At 34.4% G+C, this 18509-nt stretch overlaps 1 protein-coding gene across 50 annotated transcripts in view; it reads right to left on the bottom strand.

Annotated features, from left to right (window-relative positions):
* The window catches only part of RIMS1 (regulating synaptic membrane exocytosis 1), a 319637-nt gene that overhangs the window by 92380 nt on the left and 208748 nt on the right, over nt 1–18509 (bottom strand). For 19 of the 50 annotated variants that reach the window (XM_071548592.1, XM_071548593.1, XM_071548547.1 and 16 more), the window contains 5 exons: nt 18027–18152; nt 14056–14118; nt 9638–9727; nt 4323–4406; nt 281–358 (listed from right to left, as the gene is read on the bottom strand). In XM_071548592.1, the coding sequence (XP_071404693.1) occupies nt 281–358; nt 4323–4406; nt 9638–9727; nt 14056–14118; nt 18027–18152 (441 nt within the window). The remainder of the gene's footprint in view (nt 1–280; nt 359–4322; nt 4407–9637; nt 9728–14055; nt 14119–18026; nt 18153–18509) is intronic. The other 31 variants (XM_071548556.1, XM_071548559.1, XM_071548582.1 and 28 more) reach the window with 4 other exon arrangements.

Below are 18509 nucleotides of genomic sequence, written 5' to 3'. Positions count from 1 at the left end.
TTGAGCACAGAGCGGGCACTGCCATGTGTCCTTTCATGCTCATGTACACTCTACGAAGAGTACAATGGGATAAGAACACTCACATCATACTCAATTTTACCTCTTAAATATACCTAATAGGGGAATAAATATTATCCATGAGCAATACATGCATATATGTACTTGTACATAAAACTAAGAAAAGAAAAGAAAATAGGTGAAATTATGCAGAGCATATGAAGAATATACTATAACCAATACCTCATTTATTTGGATCTATGATTTGAGTAAATAAGGATACCTCTGTGCTGCTCCAGGTTTAGCACTTAGGTGGTCTACACTGTCCTGTTTTGGAATGCAAGACTCCAGCGTCCTTGTTCTTCACAATATTTGGAAACATGGATGTGAAATTGGATAGAATGAGCAGAAACAGAGAGATGGTCACATGCAGTGAAGGTGGAGACATGCAGTCAAATATATAAAAGAAAAGCATGTTGAAAAAGGCTGTATTTCTCATTTCCCCTTCCACTGATTTAATCCAAACACTGTAGGGGAATGCTAACATTTTTAGATGTAATGTCAAAAACCTAAGGCACAATAAACCAGAGAATGAAAGTAAAAATGTTTTAAAAAACCTTTATATTCTACATGCTGAATGGCATAACTGTAGTTTAATAGGTGCTATTATTGTTCTCAAGAATTAATCTACAGGATCATTCATAAGATAAATATATGAAGCTATATGGAACGTCTTCCTTTAGACAGATGCATGTTTTGTCATTATATTGTGAAATTCTCCTGAAAATGCAAGTAAATTTCATAATTTCATGTATTTCGATGAAAACTTCATACTCTTTTACTAGTCAGTCTGCTACAGTATTAATTAACGAGCAATGCACAGTTCATGTTCCAAATCTTTATGTGCCTCTAAACATTTAACACTGTTGAGTATAAACAAACTCTACACACAGAAATATGGCAATATTCCTATCAAAATTCAAAATTATTATTTCTAAAGTGATATTAAAATAACATTTTTATACAACTGAGTATCTAACATTTTTAAATTACTCATTACTGTCTTATACAAGAGACCTCAGTGGTTTGCAGTGATCCTGTTCCTTTATGTAGCCTTAAAGCCATGGAAATTGTCGTGTTCAATACTTCCTGATTTTTACTGAAGTTTTCTGAAAGGCTGGTTCTACATGATATGTGAACTGGGAGGCCACAAATACTCTGAGGGCTTGGTACCTCCTCACACACATCTTACAAAAGTGCCTCCCTGATCAAGTCACAGAGTGTTGCTGGAAAGATGGGAAAGGATCATCCAGTCCAGATCACTTTTTCACTGGCACTACACAGTACACCTCAAATTCTCTTCCTGAAAATACTAGAGGGCCACTTGCTCTACAGCTAGATTCAGGATGACCCTTGGATAAGCATTCTTACAAAGGCAGGCATGACTGACAAAAGCTACTTCTCTTAACTGAAAGTATATGATAATTAGTTTTTATTAAAAAGCTTTTTTATCCACTTATGGTAATATGCTGGCAATATATGCAGACTTCTCAAAAAGAACAGTCTCAATAAAATTGCCACCTACCATTACATACTCAGCTTTCATTATTTTTTCAGCCTTGTTTTTATCATCACCATTTCCCAGTTCTCCAGATACCGGTCTGTCTACACTGTGGGCATTAGACATTTAGACCTTCCAATTCTAATTTCCAACATAAAACCCCCCAAAATACTCCTTTCCAGCAATGAAGCTGTCAAATTCAAATGAAAAATTCTTCTTTAAAATATCCTATAGAAATACATGATATTAACCGAACATCTGTTAATTCTTAACACTGAACTAATACATAACTCATGTCTTCATCTTGTCAACGTCCATAAAGGAGTCACTTCCTTCTGATACAGCAAGTGAATAAATTCCAGAATAACAATAATCTTGCAAGGATTTTTATTAGAAGTTATGTTAGAAATCATTATCAATAAACACAATATTGAGAAAAATTATCAAAATTGAAAATAATGCATAACTCATATGCATTTAAGAACTGTATTCATAAATAGACCTTGATTGCACCCTATATGCAAATTGGGCCAAGTTTTAGGATAAATCTATAATGTACTCAAATTAAGAGTAAGATGACACTTGTCAATCTGTGAAATATGATTTGAAGGTGGTGATAAGCAGTTAGTTAGTTAGCCCTGCTGATCCATCAGACAGTCAGCTGTTAACCGAAAGGTTGGTGGTTCGGGCCCACCCAGGGACGCCAACAAGAACAGAACAGACCATCCAGACTTCTCCCACACCCAGCTCCCCGGAAGGAGGAAAAACACTAAACTCCTCCTCTGTTACTTGGAAAACAAGTGTGGAATACTTGTGATGTCTGTTTCCTTAGTTACACCTAGTTACTGAGGAAGCCATGGGTCAAAACCATTACACAACACTCACTGCTTCAGTTGCCAAGTTGATACAAGCCTAACTCAAAAAAAATCCAACAACATAGGTTATAGAACTGACTAGAGTTGGCCCACTGCAATGAATATGGGAAATAATCAGAATGAATGTAAACTAAAAGAGTAGAAAACAAAGGTAAAGTACCTTTGATTCCCTCACTGATACTCTCTCTGCAGACAAGGTGAGCTGTTTTGTATTGAACATGCAATGAAAGGAGCCCAGTGTTCTCAGAACTTTACTTGATCTGAAAGAAAGAATCTGCAACTCATCAGGATTGAGGTTAGCCTAAACCCCTCCTGGGTTCACCAAGGACTGCATCACTGGGATGTGATGACCAGATTGCATACAAGACTTACAAACACAAGAAGGCACTGGTTTCACTTAGAAAATTAGATTGCTGTTTATTCAATTCAAAATCTTTCCCATAACAGATTCTATATCCCACAGATGCTTTACTGCAAAATGTTTGCTAACAGGTATTAGATGATTTCATTTTTTCTCCACAAAATTTCAGCTGATATAAAAAGGCTTACAATTCTGCACTGGAAATGGCAGAATTTAGACTAAAACCTCATTTCACTGAAACGTGATATGATTACAATTTAATTTGAATTGCTTCATTGACCACAATAGTTTGTCAAGTCTGATACTCTGAAGTCAAAGGCAATCTTTCCACCAAAACAAAAAATAAGAGACAAATTTACTTAAAAATGCCTAAAAGACATAAAGTAGATTTTAAACTAGTAGTAGCTGTCCCATCAAATGGAGGTGTTGGCAAAAATTCTGGAAATGCAGTATCTGTAAGGGGGGGGACAACGTTGGAATAAGGTTTCAAAATCTTAATTTTGTAATTTTTAATGCTAACTCAAATGATAGAAATGCTTTCCAAACACAATTACATTCTTCCTATCCACGTTAGTAATGTGGATAGACTTTGGCAGAAAGTAAGCACTGGCACTACAGTAACTGAGTTTTATCAGTCTTAGATCTATAAGTGCAACTTCATGAGTTATTTACATGAACCATCCGTATCCTGTCACTTACTGTAATAAAAAAGATTTGAAGGGAAAATTTTTAATTTCCATCTCAATAGTAATTACAATGCCTGTTTTTAAAAAAAAAAACAAAACAAAAAACAAACAAAACCCAGATCTGTCTGGCAAAAAAATACAAAAAAATTACTAATGCCCATGTAATGAAACCCCCAAATTGATGTGATTAGAAAACTCATGAGAAGCAAAAAATCAAGATGTTTCTACAATCATAGGGGATATTCAGCATTAAAATTTATCTAAAGCCCTGATGTTCTTAATCAAAACCTACCTTATTAGGAAAACCTGCTCCATGAGACCATTCTGATTTGGACAGAATTTACAAACAGTGCCAATTTTTACATATATCAACTGGAAAGTGTTAACAAGACATCTAGTTTGTGAGGCTTTTTCCCACATTAGGAACAGTTTGTTAAAAAAAAAGGAGAAAGAAACCAAATAAAAAGAAACACATTTACAAAAATATGCTCTACAACAAATACTCATAAAGCACCACAGTGAAAGCACCACCACCATTTACAGAAGCAGGTAAAACCAGAGTAAAGAACATTACCACAGATGATATTCTGCTGTATCAGACATCTTATTTCATGGCTCATGCCCATTCAGACAAACAGAAAACTTGAAAAAATGTTAATTCTTAGGTGCTTTATAAAGTTCAACAAAACACTGAGATGATATCTTAGCTGCTGTTTTATTTTGGACTTCTGGAGGTTTTAATTCTCTCTGCACAGAGATGCATACTTCTAAATGTCAGTGTGCTCCTCTGAGAGTGCAAGATACAGTAAGGCATGTTTCAGCTGGGAGGAGCTGACTAGTACCTGTCATCCTCCGGAGATGCATGCTGGATATGAATCCTGGGACTAGTAGGTCGGCTCCTCTCTAGGGAGGGGGACCATCTACCCCTGTTTGCCCGTTCAATAAAACAGGAAAAAAACACGATATTTAGTTTGTGATAAAAATTAAATATATGGATTTTGGGACTGGAAAAACACCCCAAAAAAGTAATGGAAGTGTGCAATTTAATTATTTTGTTAACATTTTTCTAATGCCCTAGTATCCTTTTCTTAAGGCTGCTTGTTATAGCAATATTACATCTGAAACAAGAGAATGTATGCCCAGAGATGCAGAATTTAGACCAATATAAATCTTCTGCATGGTATACCATTAAGCTTTCAAATATTCTCAAATGCTAGACTATCTAAAAGCCTGTCATTTGCATTGGAAGCTGCAATCACAAATTAGAAGAGCTTTCCAAAGACCATAGGATGATCATTTTCTTGTCATTTTGCTAAGCCCATTGTTCCTAGCTCATTGCTCAGGAAAATGTAATCTCAGTAAAAATACAGGACTATGAGTTATAAGAAAAAATCTAAAGTCACTCTTTTCTCGAATGCAGTGAAAGATTACACGTAAGTTATTTAGCTACATCCAAGCTACACACATTTGTGTAAAAGTATTGGGGTAATCTTTTACCATTTCAAAACATATATTGAAAGTGTGTGCAGCCAACTTCCTCTTCTCTTCATTTCTCTTTAATCCTGCAGTACATACCAGTACATTACGTTACATAATTAAATTTAACAAAAGGGACCTGAATTGAGAATAAAAACTTGCGTATTGCATGATTTTTTTCTTGAAAAAGCTCATTTAATTTAGAAATATATATACTATATTATAGGCTGGTGTTCCTTATTTCATTGGGATATTAAGTGTTTGTAACAGTACAATTGCACAAATAAAAATTTACAATACTGATTTATTGACAAATAGCAAAATGTTTACATAGATTCTATACAACTATCTAATATTTCCCTTTCTGAGGCATTCTTCCAGTCCATGTGATAAGGAAAAGGGTTTGATTTATGGAACATGCAAATAACAAAAGTTCAGGGACACTAGCATTATTTACAGTTAGGTAGGTGTTTCAGAAGTTTGAAGAGCAAATAGGTTGTTAGTAGTTAGCTTCTTTTTCTCTCCAAAGCAAGAGTTAAAAAAAATGTTAATGCATCAGTGCACTCAGTCAAAGCCCTTAATATGCTGATATCCACTACAAATATTAAAGAGCATTTGATAGAATTAACTAGGTCATTCAGTGTGAACTTTCAGAACATGTTCCCTTTCACTGAATGTTGGGTGACTGTGAGCCACAGTACAACACTAACATGTAATAACCTATTTCTTCACATGGTTGAAAAGAATTGGAAACACAGTATGTCACAGACCTAATGCAAACAGTTATTACACTGTACATTATTTAAAATGTAAACTCATCTCTTAAAGGCATGCAACAAAAATCAACATGAAATCAGGACAGGCTTTAATTGGGTCAAGTGACAGCTACAACTTCCTTGTTCTCTATTTATGATTAGGTGACAGGTTACTGTTGAGCTTCGTCTCTTGTTTAGGTGGTAGTTACCAGCTGATAGCAAACATCCTGTTTTGAGTCCTACTGCAGTGAAGCACCTCAGAACAAATCTAACAGCTGCGAGACAGAGTTGCTGACCCTGCGTACGTGAACTAATCCCTGGGCTGTACTCCTTGCTGTTGTTTGCTCAGATCTCCACTGACTAACCTCTCAGGCCAAAAGCATACAAGTACCAATCTATACAACTCTTCTTTTGCCAACTGCTAATACACACAGCAACTGCTTGTAGCAAAAGAAACTCAACAGATAAATAAAAGCCATAGTACATATTATTCAGTGACTATCACTGGCTGCAATCTTAAATCAATCTGGGGAAATGCTACTATGATGAGAAACTACTGCTGAATCAGTTCAGATTCTGCCCTTAAACCTCATGCCTGATACTTTACTGACTGGATGTTGAAAAAACATTTCTCTGTTCTAAAGACATAGCACTCAATTTACAAGGGGGAAAAAAGCAGAAATTTTGAGACACAGTGAAAAGGACAGTAAAAAAGTCATACTAAAGAAAGTAGTATCAGGAAAAACACTTTCAATGGCACTAGAGGACATTTATGACTATAGTAAAAACTTAAATAAGCCTTGCAGATCATCATGGCAACTTCAACAACACAATCAAAAAACCAAACAAAATAGCTCAGAAGAAATAGGGGGATGGGAGGTTGGAAGAGACATAAACAAAAGGTAGGCATGGTGCAACTGTATAGAGGTATTTGTAGGGGCTGGATATATTGGAGTGTCCTAGAATACACTGTGCAAAAGAGAAGTCTATGAAAGATTAAGGTCTGTACCAAAAAACCTTGGCAGGCCTGTGTCAAGGCAAGGTCAGTTTACCACCCAAGTTATATGGACGTTACTTGCTCAAGTGATGTAAGTTAAAGGAGGACAAAAGGAATTTTGTTGCTGTTATTCTTCCTTTGGTTCTGGTTTAATGCAACTAACAAGACCTGTATATCACAAATTCACATATACAGCTGAAACTATATTTTTCTGCTGGTAAAAGTGACTCAATAAAATGACTTCCACTGGCAAAGCAGTATTTTAAAAACAGTAACTACTCTGACCATTCCAAATGACATGAATAACATTGTAGAAGGTTCAAGGATCAAAGTGGTTTCCAGCAAATCAGTGACACAGAGAGAAATAGGGCTCTATTGTCCTTTGGTACCACAGGACCAATACCATTTTGTAAAAAACAAGCTCAAGTGCTCCATTTTAGCTCTTGATCTCAAATACAAACAAATTTATACCCTCAGAGACAAAAGGTTAAGGAGGATAAGCAGCAATAATTTTCCATAGGTGAATATGGTCCTAATTTTGTTGAAGAAAATATACAAAGCCATATTTAGAAGTCCATATTTTGAGGCATGAAAGTCTAAACTTTTCCATAAACTCTACAATGTCATTTATGGAGGTGAGAGGGGAGAAGAACCACCATGAAAACAACAATAACTTCCCCATAGGTCTGTCAAATATGATAATAAAATGGTGCTGTAGATCAGACTTGACAAAACCATAAAGTGTTTCTCTTTTCTATAAGCAGGACCAACTCCACATCTGATGGCTCTCACCTCCTCATACTCTCCAGTAATGAAGACAACCTTTTCCATATCATCTGTTACAGTGTTTCATTACACTTGCCATCAAAAAAAGGTTTCCTACTGCTTAAGAACTTGTCTTACAGTATTTCAAGTCTTCTGTTCTTGCCTTGTCCAGCACAAAACCAAAATGTTTTCTATCCTGAAATTAATTTGGTGTTCTTCAGACTAAGAACTCCTTTATCATTACATGCAACTGATGACTGACCTTACATTAAAGTGGAAGCACATTCCACATTCAATAAAGGAGAATTAAATCTTCTAAAAACAAAAAAATGCATTTGGTGGGTTTTATACATTTAATATAACATCTTTCTCCAAAAATTGAGCTGTATTGGAAAAACATCTTCCGTATCAGAAGAAAGGAAAACAAGTATGTCCTAAATTCTCTACCAAAGCCACACAGACCTTATAATTTTCAACAAAACTATCAAGAAAATTTTAAACATGAATTTCCTAAAAAAGTGCTTTTCTGTCCTATGAAGGAACTCTAGTCAAAAGCACCTATTCAAGACTTCTAAAAGCTAAGAAAAACTTCATAGTTGTGGGCAATTTGGCTGGATCAGGCCCACTGATGATTTGGCAAAATCACATGTTTTGGCAGAGGTTGCTGGACATGAATGATAAAGACATAATAGAACTAGTTAACACCAGTGACAGATGTAATTTTTTGTTTTAACTAGTTAGTTTACAATCATCAGTTTCATCAAACATTCAATTTGATGGGTGGCATCTTGAAGTAATTACAAGACATTGTGCTCATATCCATATGTTACTATAGTAAATAACAGCTTCTAGATGAATGCAGCTTAGCTATTAATACGATGCTAAAGTAATTTTTAAAAGAAATCTAGAATGATATCATGTATTTCATCCTGAGTGGCTTTACGTCAGCCAATTTTTTAAATTTTATTTTTCAATATCATGTTCATATAATCTGTAGTGTCTTGAGCCCAGTCTTAAAAAGGAATGAACCACGGTAGATTCATCAAAAGTATCTCAGCAGAGCACTAGTCACTCCTCTGCAACATAGGCATGACTTGAGAAGAGCAAAGTTTCAATCACGGAGCAGTGGCAAGTGGGGAACAGGGAAAGGGAAATTTGAAATAAAAAACTTATGGGAAACTCCATCTCAAAGAGAAAAATGCCTTTCTTCACGTGTCCTCTCCTACAATAAAGAAAATGATCTAACTTTTACAACCATCACACCTTGGGTTGACTGACAAAACATTAACTGCCACGTTAGGTAAATATGTATTGCACAGATGAAATTGTAATTCCATCCTATTCCCACTCGAAGGGAGCCTATTACTGCCCTTAGTGACCTAAAATCTCACCCTAAAATATTATACTTCTTAGCCAAAAACACAGGTAATGATGAAAAGTTGCCTTGTGGTATCACACCATCTATCAAATACACCAGTAGCATCTGATTCATCTAAAATTTTGAACCAAGCTACGGTAATAGTAAAAATACAGGAAGCATCCATAACATGCCTGCACAATGTATTTCATATAAATTGCAAACCTGTGTTCTTAAGACTTATATGAACCTTAATATAATGTCACAGAGTGAAAAAAACTTAATGCAGTGATTTGCTTTGTGATTGCAAAAGCAGATGCAGCAGATTAGATTAGGAAAGCAATGAAGTTTGGCCATTTAGTAAAAAATATACCACTATACAGACTGTGGTTCTGGTTTGAAATATGAGAGTTTTATCATAGTTTATAATTTATTACCACCGCTTTATTTGCGGTCCACAGACATGAGGAAAAAACAAATGTAAAACTTTTTAGCAAATGATGATGAAGATTCACAACCAAGTGACAATTTCAAAATATTTAACACTGCAATGCCATTATCAGCATACTGAGGACTTTTGTAAACAATGAACATCAGCTTGAACCAAAACAAGGAAAGTAGCCAAAAGCAGTTACAAACTCCAGCACACAATTTACATGACATACATGAATATAGGAGCAAAAAGGTCTACAAATACCGAAGCAGACAAGAATGTACAAGAATGTAGAGTACTTGTATGAAATAAAACAAAACTGATAAAGATCACCAGCACAGATGACAAGAAATTCATAAGTTTTTATTTTATACCTTTCTCGTTCTGGTGAATGCAAACTAGTATCTGGTCTCAAGCAGTTGGTACTAGCACTCCTAGCCCTGTCAAGGGAGGGCTGCAGTTCACTAGTGCCAGTGCATTGCATCCAATGGTAGAAGAGAAAGAAAAAGAAAACAAAGAAAGGAATACAATGTTAGATATTAACTCATAAAATAATGCTCTCTTTACAGAAAATGTAGGATCACAATGATTTAATTAAGGAAAACATAAAAGAGCTGACTGGATGATAGTGTCAAGATTTGTTTAGAAAATAAAAGCAAACAAAAGACTGTCAGAAATTTTTTGCAAAGATTGTTGAAATGGTTAAAACCGAATGAGACAGAACAGCATCCACTTGTAAGAAAAGTGGAATAAGAAATTGAAATCCTTCTTAACAGCAATAAATCTTAAGCCAACACAAAAGAATGTGATACACTATATGTCATGTGAAATCCCTTTACAGTGAAGCTTATTTATTCTGCAAATCCATATTAGATACCAAACAAGTGGGGGATTAATCCTCAGTTTCTTACCTAACCAGTAGATCATCTCCCAGTTTTGATATTCGTGAATTAAGGCAATCATGAAGGAGTGAAATATCCTGTCTAATCACGGATTTGGTCTTAGCACATGCAGGAAGAGTTGAGCTTTGTAAATTAAAATTATTTAAACAAAATGAAAGTAAATTGGATATGTAACAGAAACTTCATACATAAGCAAAAGAATGTAACAAAGAAAAACATGCAACATAAAATTTTAACAGTGAAGACAATACAAAGAAAATACACCTAATACAAAGTAAATTGGTTTGGGTTTTTGGTAATGTAGGCCTTGATTTAAACATTTAGTTGGTGTTATTTAGGATTTTATCCCTTATCTTTCAGTTACAAAAGTGTATCAAACATCTTATGTTTTTGGTTTGTTTGGGTTTTTTTTAATAAGACAAGTCTATTTTTTTTTAAAGGAGCTAACTACTTAAAGGGGACTCTAAACACTTCTTACCTGTATAGGTTCCAATGAGTACCATTTTCTAGTAAAGGCATCTTGGGTGGTAACGTTTTATAGTGCCTAACAGAACTTCTTGAATGTGGTGGGACAGAAAAGCAAACAGAACAAAACAAAAACATGCCAGAAATAAAAAGACAGGTAAAGGCAAGCCAAGACTGACCAGAACATAAAACAAATGTATAATATTCTATTACATTTTATTTCTGTTTGAGTAGGTTTCTCAGTGTATGTTTTTCTCAACTACATTGACAGCTACCTGGGAGACAAATTTTTGTATTTACACTTTTGTTAATACAGTGCATGAACTCATGGCAATACTCGTAGAGCTGAGAAGTTTTCTTGAAATTAGGGTAATATAAATTCCATTTATAGATACTTTTAATTAAAATATACAGGCTATTGTAAAGGATTAAGTTGATACTAAATTTACTCTTTATTTCTCTAAGTGATGCCTTACTTAGACCTACAGAGACTAACCTCTCCAGCAGCTAAGCATGAAAATCTCGCTAAAACAAGAATAGTATCAGAGATTAAACTACAGATGTATTAACACCTGGCTTTTTGAATGTGAAAGTATTTTGAAAGTTAAATTTCAAAATTTAACAGTAAATATTATCAAGAATGAGCTAATTAAGAAACAGGGGATCCACTACATCAGGCAAGAGAGCAGCACTGTGGTGTTACATGATAACTGCCTAAAATCATCATAGATTTTAGAACAGGAAATGTTAACTTCATCATGGCCTCAATGAAAATGGGGAAATGTAAAGGCAGACAATGGCTGCTGAATGGGAATTATGGCCATTTAATGGTTAAGGGTTAACAAGAAAATCCTAACAATTTTCCACATTCCCTAGCAGGATACAGCTGCAGAGCTACTAAGAGAAGAAACAGCAGCCTTGAGAATTTTACAGCATCATGAACAGTCCGTCATAACTGAACATTTTTATTCCTGTTAAGGCTTGGACCTAGCACAGAAGATCAACATCACAATCCTGGCTGTGACACAGACAGGGGTCTTCAACTCACTGCCTGGAAATCCCAGTGTTTGCAAAACCCCGAGGGACTTAACAGAGGAGCTTTGGCCCTTGTATGGGTTTAGTGGTCACCACTGGTGACATCTCCATCAGAGGTCACTGTGATGTTGCAAAGAAGGAATAAAAGAATGGTTGTCCATAAGGTCAATTACAACATAGGAGTAGATATTGCCAATCAAAGTAGAGAGTGGCATGGAATGGTCTATAGCATAAGTACAAACCTTTCCACCATTTCTGCTGTTAGTCAATAATTACATACAGATGGGCAGGATGGACAGCTAGGATTAGTATTATTCCAAAGTGGTGTATTAAACTCACCATGTATCTTAACTTTGTAGCTTAGACTACCTAATTTCTTTCATTTCATATGAAACCATTAACATTTCTTTCTTATAGATAGCTGAAGCTATCTCAACTACTCATTGAAACATTATTCAGCAAGTTGTCTAGGAATCAAGGATAAAGCTAAAGTACTAGAAACAAGCAAAGAAAAAAGATGGCATAGAACAAATTTTTTTTGAAACTGTTTTTGAAAATTTTCAGTCATGAACTGATATTGGCAATTTTGAGGTATTATTTGGGATTGGGCTTTGCAGGCCTCAGGGTTAAATATAAAAAAAATCAATCGCTTTCTGTTGCCTTCATATTCACCTTTAATACATTATTATAAGAACCATTCTCTTTTATAGCATACAATTACTATTACTTTAAAAGGGTGATTTTGTTAGGTTTTTTTGATCATAAAAGTCCAATAGCAGTAAATGGAATAAAGAAAAAGGCAAGAAAGGGTTGCATTCCCTGATTTCAGTGTAGCTCTTACCTAATGCTACTGCTGCCCATGCACAACTTTTTGCAAACCAGACTGGTTTAGTTGATTTGTAAAACTATTGGAAAACTGTAATGTCTGGTCAAAGTGCATTAGTAGTTCATAATAAAATATTTACCTTATTAACTGAGAATTTAAGAATTGTCACTGAAAAATTCTAATGAAAATTATAATCTTTAAGAAGGAAAGGAGGAGCCACAGGGCTGGGGGCAGGAGGGGGGTGAAGCTATAGAAGATACAGCAGAAAGGACACAGGAATGAGGCAGGGAAAATTGTTATTATATGATAATAGACAGACAGAAAATAACAGGGAATTAAACAAATTTTTAAAACTTAAAATCTGGAGAAAAAGCATTTTTAGGTGAAGTATGAGAATGAAAATCTTTCTACTGACAATAAAGACTTAAATTTTAATTTAACAGCTTCACTGATGCACAGATCTTGTTGAAAAGTTTCAAATTTATTATTTTAGCTTTATATTTCTGTGCCTTATAACAGAACCTTATCTCACAGCATCTTCCACACTGTTTCAAATTTGATGATAAAAATTAAAACAAGCCAAGGCATGTTAAATGCAATAAAGACTACTGTGTAAGGAAAAATCCTACATTAAGTAAATTAGTAATGGCCTTAGACAACATGGTTTTAAGTTTGATGATTTTAAACAAGTAACACTGATGTAAAACTCCTAGTAACACCCATATCTCGAACAGACAAAAGGATAACTACCTGGTTGAAGGAGTTGAATGGTTAACTACTTCAACTGACATTTTTATGGATTCGATATGGAAGATATTCTATGGAATCTGGCATGAGTTTTAACAAGGTTAACAGAAATGGTGAAAAAAATGGTGAGGGAGCAGAATTTGGTTTTTTAGATGAAGATATTTCAGTCCCATTTAGTTTCACAATTTTAGGAAATGGTGAGACAGGGAGTTCCAAGCTTTGGAGTAAAAATTAATGAAGACTGAAGATGAGCCCAAACTACAAAGTTTACACCTGGATCTAATTTATAGAACAAGTTTTAGATGCATAAACAAGTAATTTAAGACCCCTTAAATCTGGAATTTCCAGTAAGGCTTCATAAATTGATGTTTTTCCTCTACAAGTGACTAAATCAGCATGTGATCAGGTGTCCCAACAAGTAAAGGTTGTTGAATTGTGTGTGGCTGTACTATAAATATAAAAATGCAAATAAAACAAATCATAAAAACAACTTTAAAGGAATGTTTGAAATAACAATACTGTCATGCACTGGGAGATCAGGACTTTTGTGACTACACAGAAAATCCACCACAAAATACAACTGCAAAAACAGAATTTCTTCAACTGCTTTAATCCTTACTACTGAAGTTCACAAACATATATACACATCTCAATCTGTATCAAAATGAACAGAAAAGATCAACTGACATCTGGATCACAATGTACTTGGAAGTTCTTTATTTACTGGGACTAAGTACCACCATGGAAAAAAATTTGGGCATACAAAGTATAGACAACTAATCAGATGTGTTGATGATTACCAAATTCCTGTATTTACCTGATGGTATGTAGGCACTCAGCACTTCTTCCTCGTTTTGCTCTGGGCAGCATAAGAAGCTCACTGCACAGACAGGATGGGTGGTGAGTGATACAGATAGAATTATGAAGCATTAAATGACATGGGTTATGCCAATGATATGCAAATGAAAACATAAAAAGAAACAAGAAGCAACCACCCAAATATAGTCTGATAACAACCAAACTCCAACTGCACTTCTCAAAGAATATGAGCCAAAAAATGCCTGTACACTTTCAACTAATTCCTTTCAGTGTGGCACCTACTTTTGTGAGATGTCTCTTTAAAATTCAGAATTAGTTTTTTCAGAGCTCTTCATGACATAATGAATACATAATATGGTTACAGTTTTTTAATGACCTCCTGTCTCAAAACTAATTCATGAAGAAATACATTAGGGAAAAAAAAGGAAAGATGCTTGTTGTTTGTTTTGTGTTTGGATTTGTGGCTTTCCTGAGTCACGAAATGATACATGGAAAAGCACTGAGGATTTGATAATAATTTACTGCTGATCAGTTTATGGGAAGAGTAACCAGTTACCCTTTGGGGAAAATCAAAAATTTATGTTCCCTGGAAATGCTATGTTTGGCCAAACAAATTCTGACTCATAGCTCTTGAAGGTATTTTGTAATGCAATACTAAATAAATAATTTTAAAAAAGCTAATCAGGCATTAGACATTTTATTTCTTATTGATTCAAATTGTGGAAAATCAGCTGTCTGTTTTATTTTGCATTTACTGTAACCAAACACATACTACAGCCAGCAAGATGGTAAAATTAATGCATATTTATGCCTATGGTAAAAATGACTATGATATGAAACAACTCTTGAATTAATCTTGTATACTTATGCACTTCAACACAATCAGAAAGACCAAACTCCAAACCTCCTAATTACCATAAATATGAAATTAAAGGTAAACTTCATGGAAACATGCTAATTTTACAAGCAGGGAATCCCATGAAGTACTATGGCAAAAAGAAGAGAGAAAAGATTACAAAACAGATAAAGCAGCAGTTTTTCAATATGTATTATGCTTCAGGCCATTATAAAATGATCCATTTAACTGATGCAGTATAGATAATATTTATCTAAAATTCTAAAATGGTCATCTCGAAATAATGGTTTGTGAGTCATGTGTGAGATTTAATTTGATCTGGGGATGCTAGTCTGATTTTTATGCAACAAAATATACTGAAGTTTAAATTAATTTCTTAATTTTCTTTTTAAGCAAAATTTCTATTCATAGGCTCAGAGGATGGAAAGAATTTATAAGTAGGTTTCGAAACTACAAACAAATATGCATTTTAGGAAAAAAACCCTACTCTTTTCTTAAGAGTTGTAAAGTAGCTACAAAGTCCACATTAAATCATTGGGTACTTTGCTAAGAAAAAAGAGTATCTATTGTAATTGGCCCACAGCAAATGGTAATATAAAATTCATCCAGAAAAGCGATATAAAATAGTAAATCCAACATTAAATGTTCAGGTTAGAAAAACAGAGTCCATCACAATAGATCACCAATAATGTGAGAAGATGCTCATAGTTCACTAACAAATTAAGTTGGTTGGGAGACACTTAAAATAAATATTATTATTCTTAAAAAAGTGTTTTCTAATGTGAATATTGTAGTACACACATTAACAGATTTTACTTAAGAAAAAAAGAAAAAGTAAAAAAAAAAGTGCCATGCTCTTGAAAATTGGACAATGATCCTAAATTCTGAACAAAGTGTCTAGCAAGATTTCCCAATAAAAAGATTTCCTTACAGTTTATATATATATATGTGTGTGTGTGTGTGTGTATATGTATATGAATATACATAAAAAGGTTAAAGTAGACAAATTGATTCCACTGTAAATTTACCACAAGATATGCATTTAAAAGAGAATGATAATAACTATTTTTACAAAGATCTCTTTGGACCAATAACAGATCATAGAGAAAATTCCCCAAATTAATCAGCAACTGTAATTTCTGCCATGAAACTATTTGAAACCAAGTTTGTATTACATATCTATGTGAATGCACTTGTTTAGATGAAAGGTTCAGTAAAGGCACACCACCTAATACCTATCCCACCCTCAAAAACATCTGGCTTTGATCTTTTCTATGATGCTACTCTTAGGTACTGAAAGCCAGTGAAACCTGCAAGAGTTAAACAGCCTCCACAGCTGAAAGAATCTGGGGTAAAGATGAAAAGGAAAATGGCAAAGAGGAGACCAATCGCAACAAGATTGTTATTCAAGGAGAGTAAATACATGGACCCATATTTAAATCTTGCAAACAAGCCACGTACAACCTTCATGTCTGATCTTTAAACTTCTGAAAAACATTTTCTGAACTCCGAAAAGAACTGAAGACTGTCTCACTTCTCTGAACAAATCCAGTGGCCCATTGCTGGTGTAGCTCTGGTTTAATGGCTCATCCCCAACAAAGCCTCAATGTAAGCCCTGCTCCTCTCCAGCCATGATCCATGTATATATCACCAGTTAAGTCATGGTTTGAGGCTTACTGAAAGAAAAAAATCTCAACAGTTAACTGTCTATATTCATACTGACAAAAGCTACTTTTTAAAGCCTCTTCCTCCTCAAATTTGCTGAATAATAAATCCATTCAATTAATATCTTCAGCAGTCTTTTAAATAGTGACTACTTAAATAATAAGAGGAAACATTTGCAACGAGTGGACATTACTTGAATTAGCCTAATTATAAATCTGACTACTATAGTTAAAAAGCATTTTAATTTACCTCTGAAAGGAAATTTGGTACAATAATCAAACTTAGACAGTTCTGCACATAATTCTTGCCTGTAAACTTGATTTTTAAAAGTTCCAAATAACTCAATAATACTCATACATATGTACTACAAAAGTAAAGCAGGCAAGATCATATACAAAACTGAACTAGTTCAGCCACAAAAGACATGTGTTATTCAACCTCCATGTTGGCTCAAAACTGGACCAAGATTTCCAGAGATCTTTATGATTTACCGTTTACGTGTTTTCACATCCCTAAAAAATGTACGTTCTGTATTGAATTTAATGGACCAAATGGAAAGATTTGGTCATCCATAGTTGTAAAACCTAGTTACTTATTGCCAAGGAAAAAAAATCAAAGACATTACTAGGAAAATTGGTCTTCTATGAATGGCAAAATTTGCCAGCTATATGATATTTTTTTAAAGTAAACAACAACCCAAAACCACTGATAATCTATGTGACTGCCATCATTGTTTCACAAATACTGAGGTAAAATAGCTTTTTAAACATTTTTCAGATGGAAACTAAACAGAAATTCAGAATATTATTCCTAGATATCTGAAAATAGTGCCTACTAAGAGAGACCAAGTGTTCCCTGAGCAGTGTATCCACTCAAGTATTCCAGGCAGAGATGTATGTGTGTTATGCATCTAAACCCAGAAATTTTTGCAAATTACAGCTAGCACCTCAACTACCTTTGCTATGCTTGGGTACTGTACAGAGTTCACCAGAATGTCACAAAGGATGCTGTGAGACTACATATGCAGATGTCCAAAATCTATAATCATATGAATGCAAATCAGAGCACATGAAACTCCCAGGTAGTAGGGATGCATGCCTGTATTTTTCTGGCTACCAAAACTAGTAAATTCTGGTATATTACAAGAATAGATAAGGCATACAGGTAGATTTATGCCTTTCTAGCAAAAATCTCTGGGCTTCATTCATGAAAAAGCAGCAGAGTACTCTAGGACAAACACCCAAGAATCATTAGTCCAAAAAGTTGCTATTACTGTCAACCCAAAAAAAAGGTATAGATAGCTTAACCACGACACTAGATCTGTCAGTTAAGATAAATTCTCTCCCTTTCTCGTTGCTATCACTCATGTTTCTAATGAAAACTTGAAAATTAGGCAAACCAACAAAGACATTTCTAACATTTTCTCCCAGTTCAGGCTGACGATGTACCTTTCTTGATCAGATAAATACTGACTATCCATCTCTCTGGATCTGTAATCAACTGGAGTTCTGGAGGCATCATGGTGTCTTGTTGGAGAACGTGATCTTCTCATTTGATGAATTTCATCTAAACTCCTGAAAGGTAGAAAAAAATTATGATCCTCTTGTTTTCTCATGAATAACACAGCTTAATGAATTGCAGTACAAGTTGGTTGAAGGAAGTTTTTAATCATGAAATTGCTAATACATGATTTCTAAAATAATGCCATTACAAATTATGCTGTTTGCACATGCCATTATTTATTATCTTGCAAATATACTTGAGTGGCTTCATACAAGATTCAGCCACTAACTGAAAAAAATGTCAAATCTATGTATTAGTTATGGTACAGAGATGACAAATCATGCAGTAAATATCAATAAGAAGAGGTAAGTCTTACAAAGTTATGATTCATTTCATGAGTGCTCTTGAATAATTAATAAAAGCATATA

This window comes from Pithys albifrons, chromosome 2 (genome assembly GCF_047495875.1).
Source record: "Pithys albifrons albifrons isolate INPA30051 chromosome 2, PitAlb_v1, whole genome shotgun sequence".
Taxonomy (NCBI): Eukaryota; Metazoa; Chordata; class Aves; order Passeriformes; family Thamnophilidae; genus Pithys; species Pithys albifrons.
Note: the sequence above shows the minus strand (reverse complement) of the source record. Positions and strands in the feature narration are given on the sequence as shown.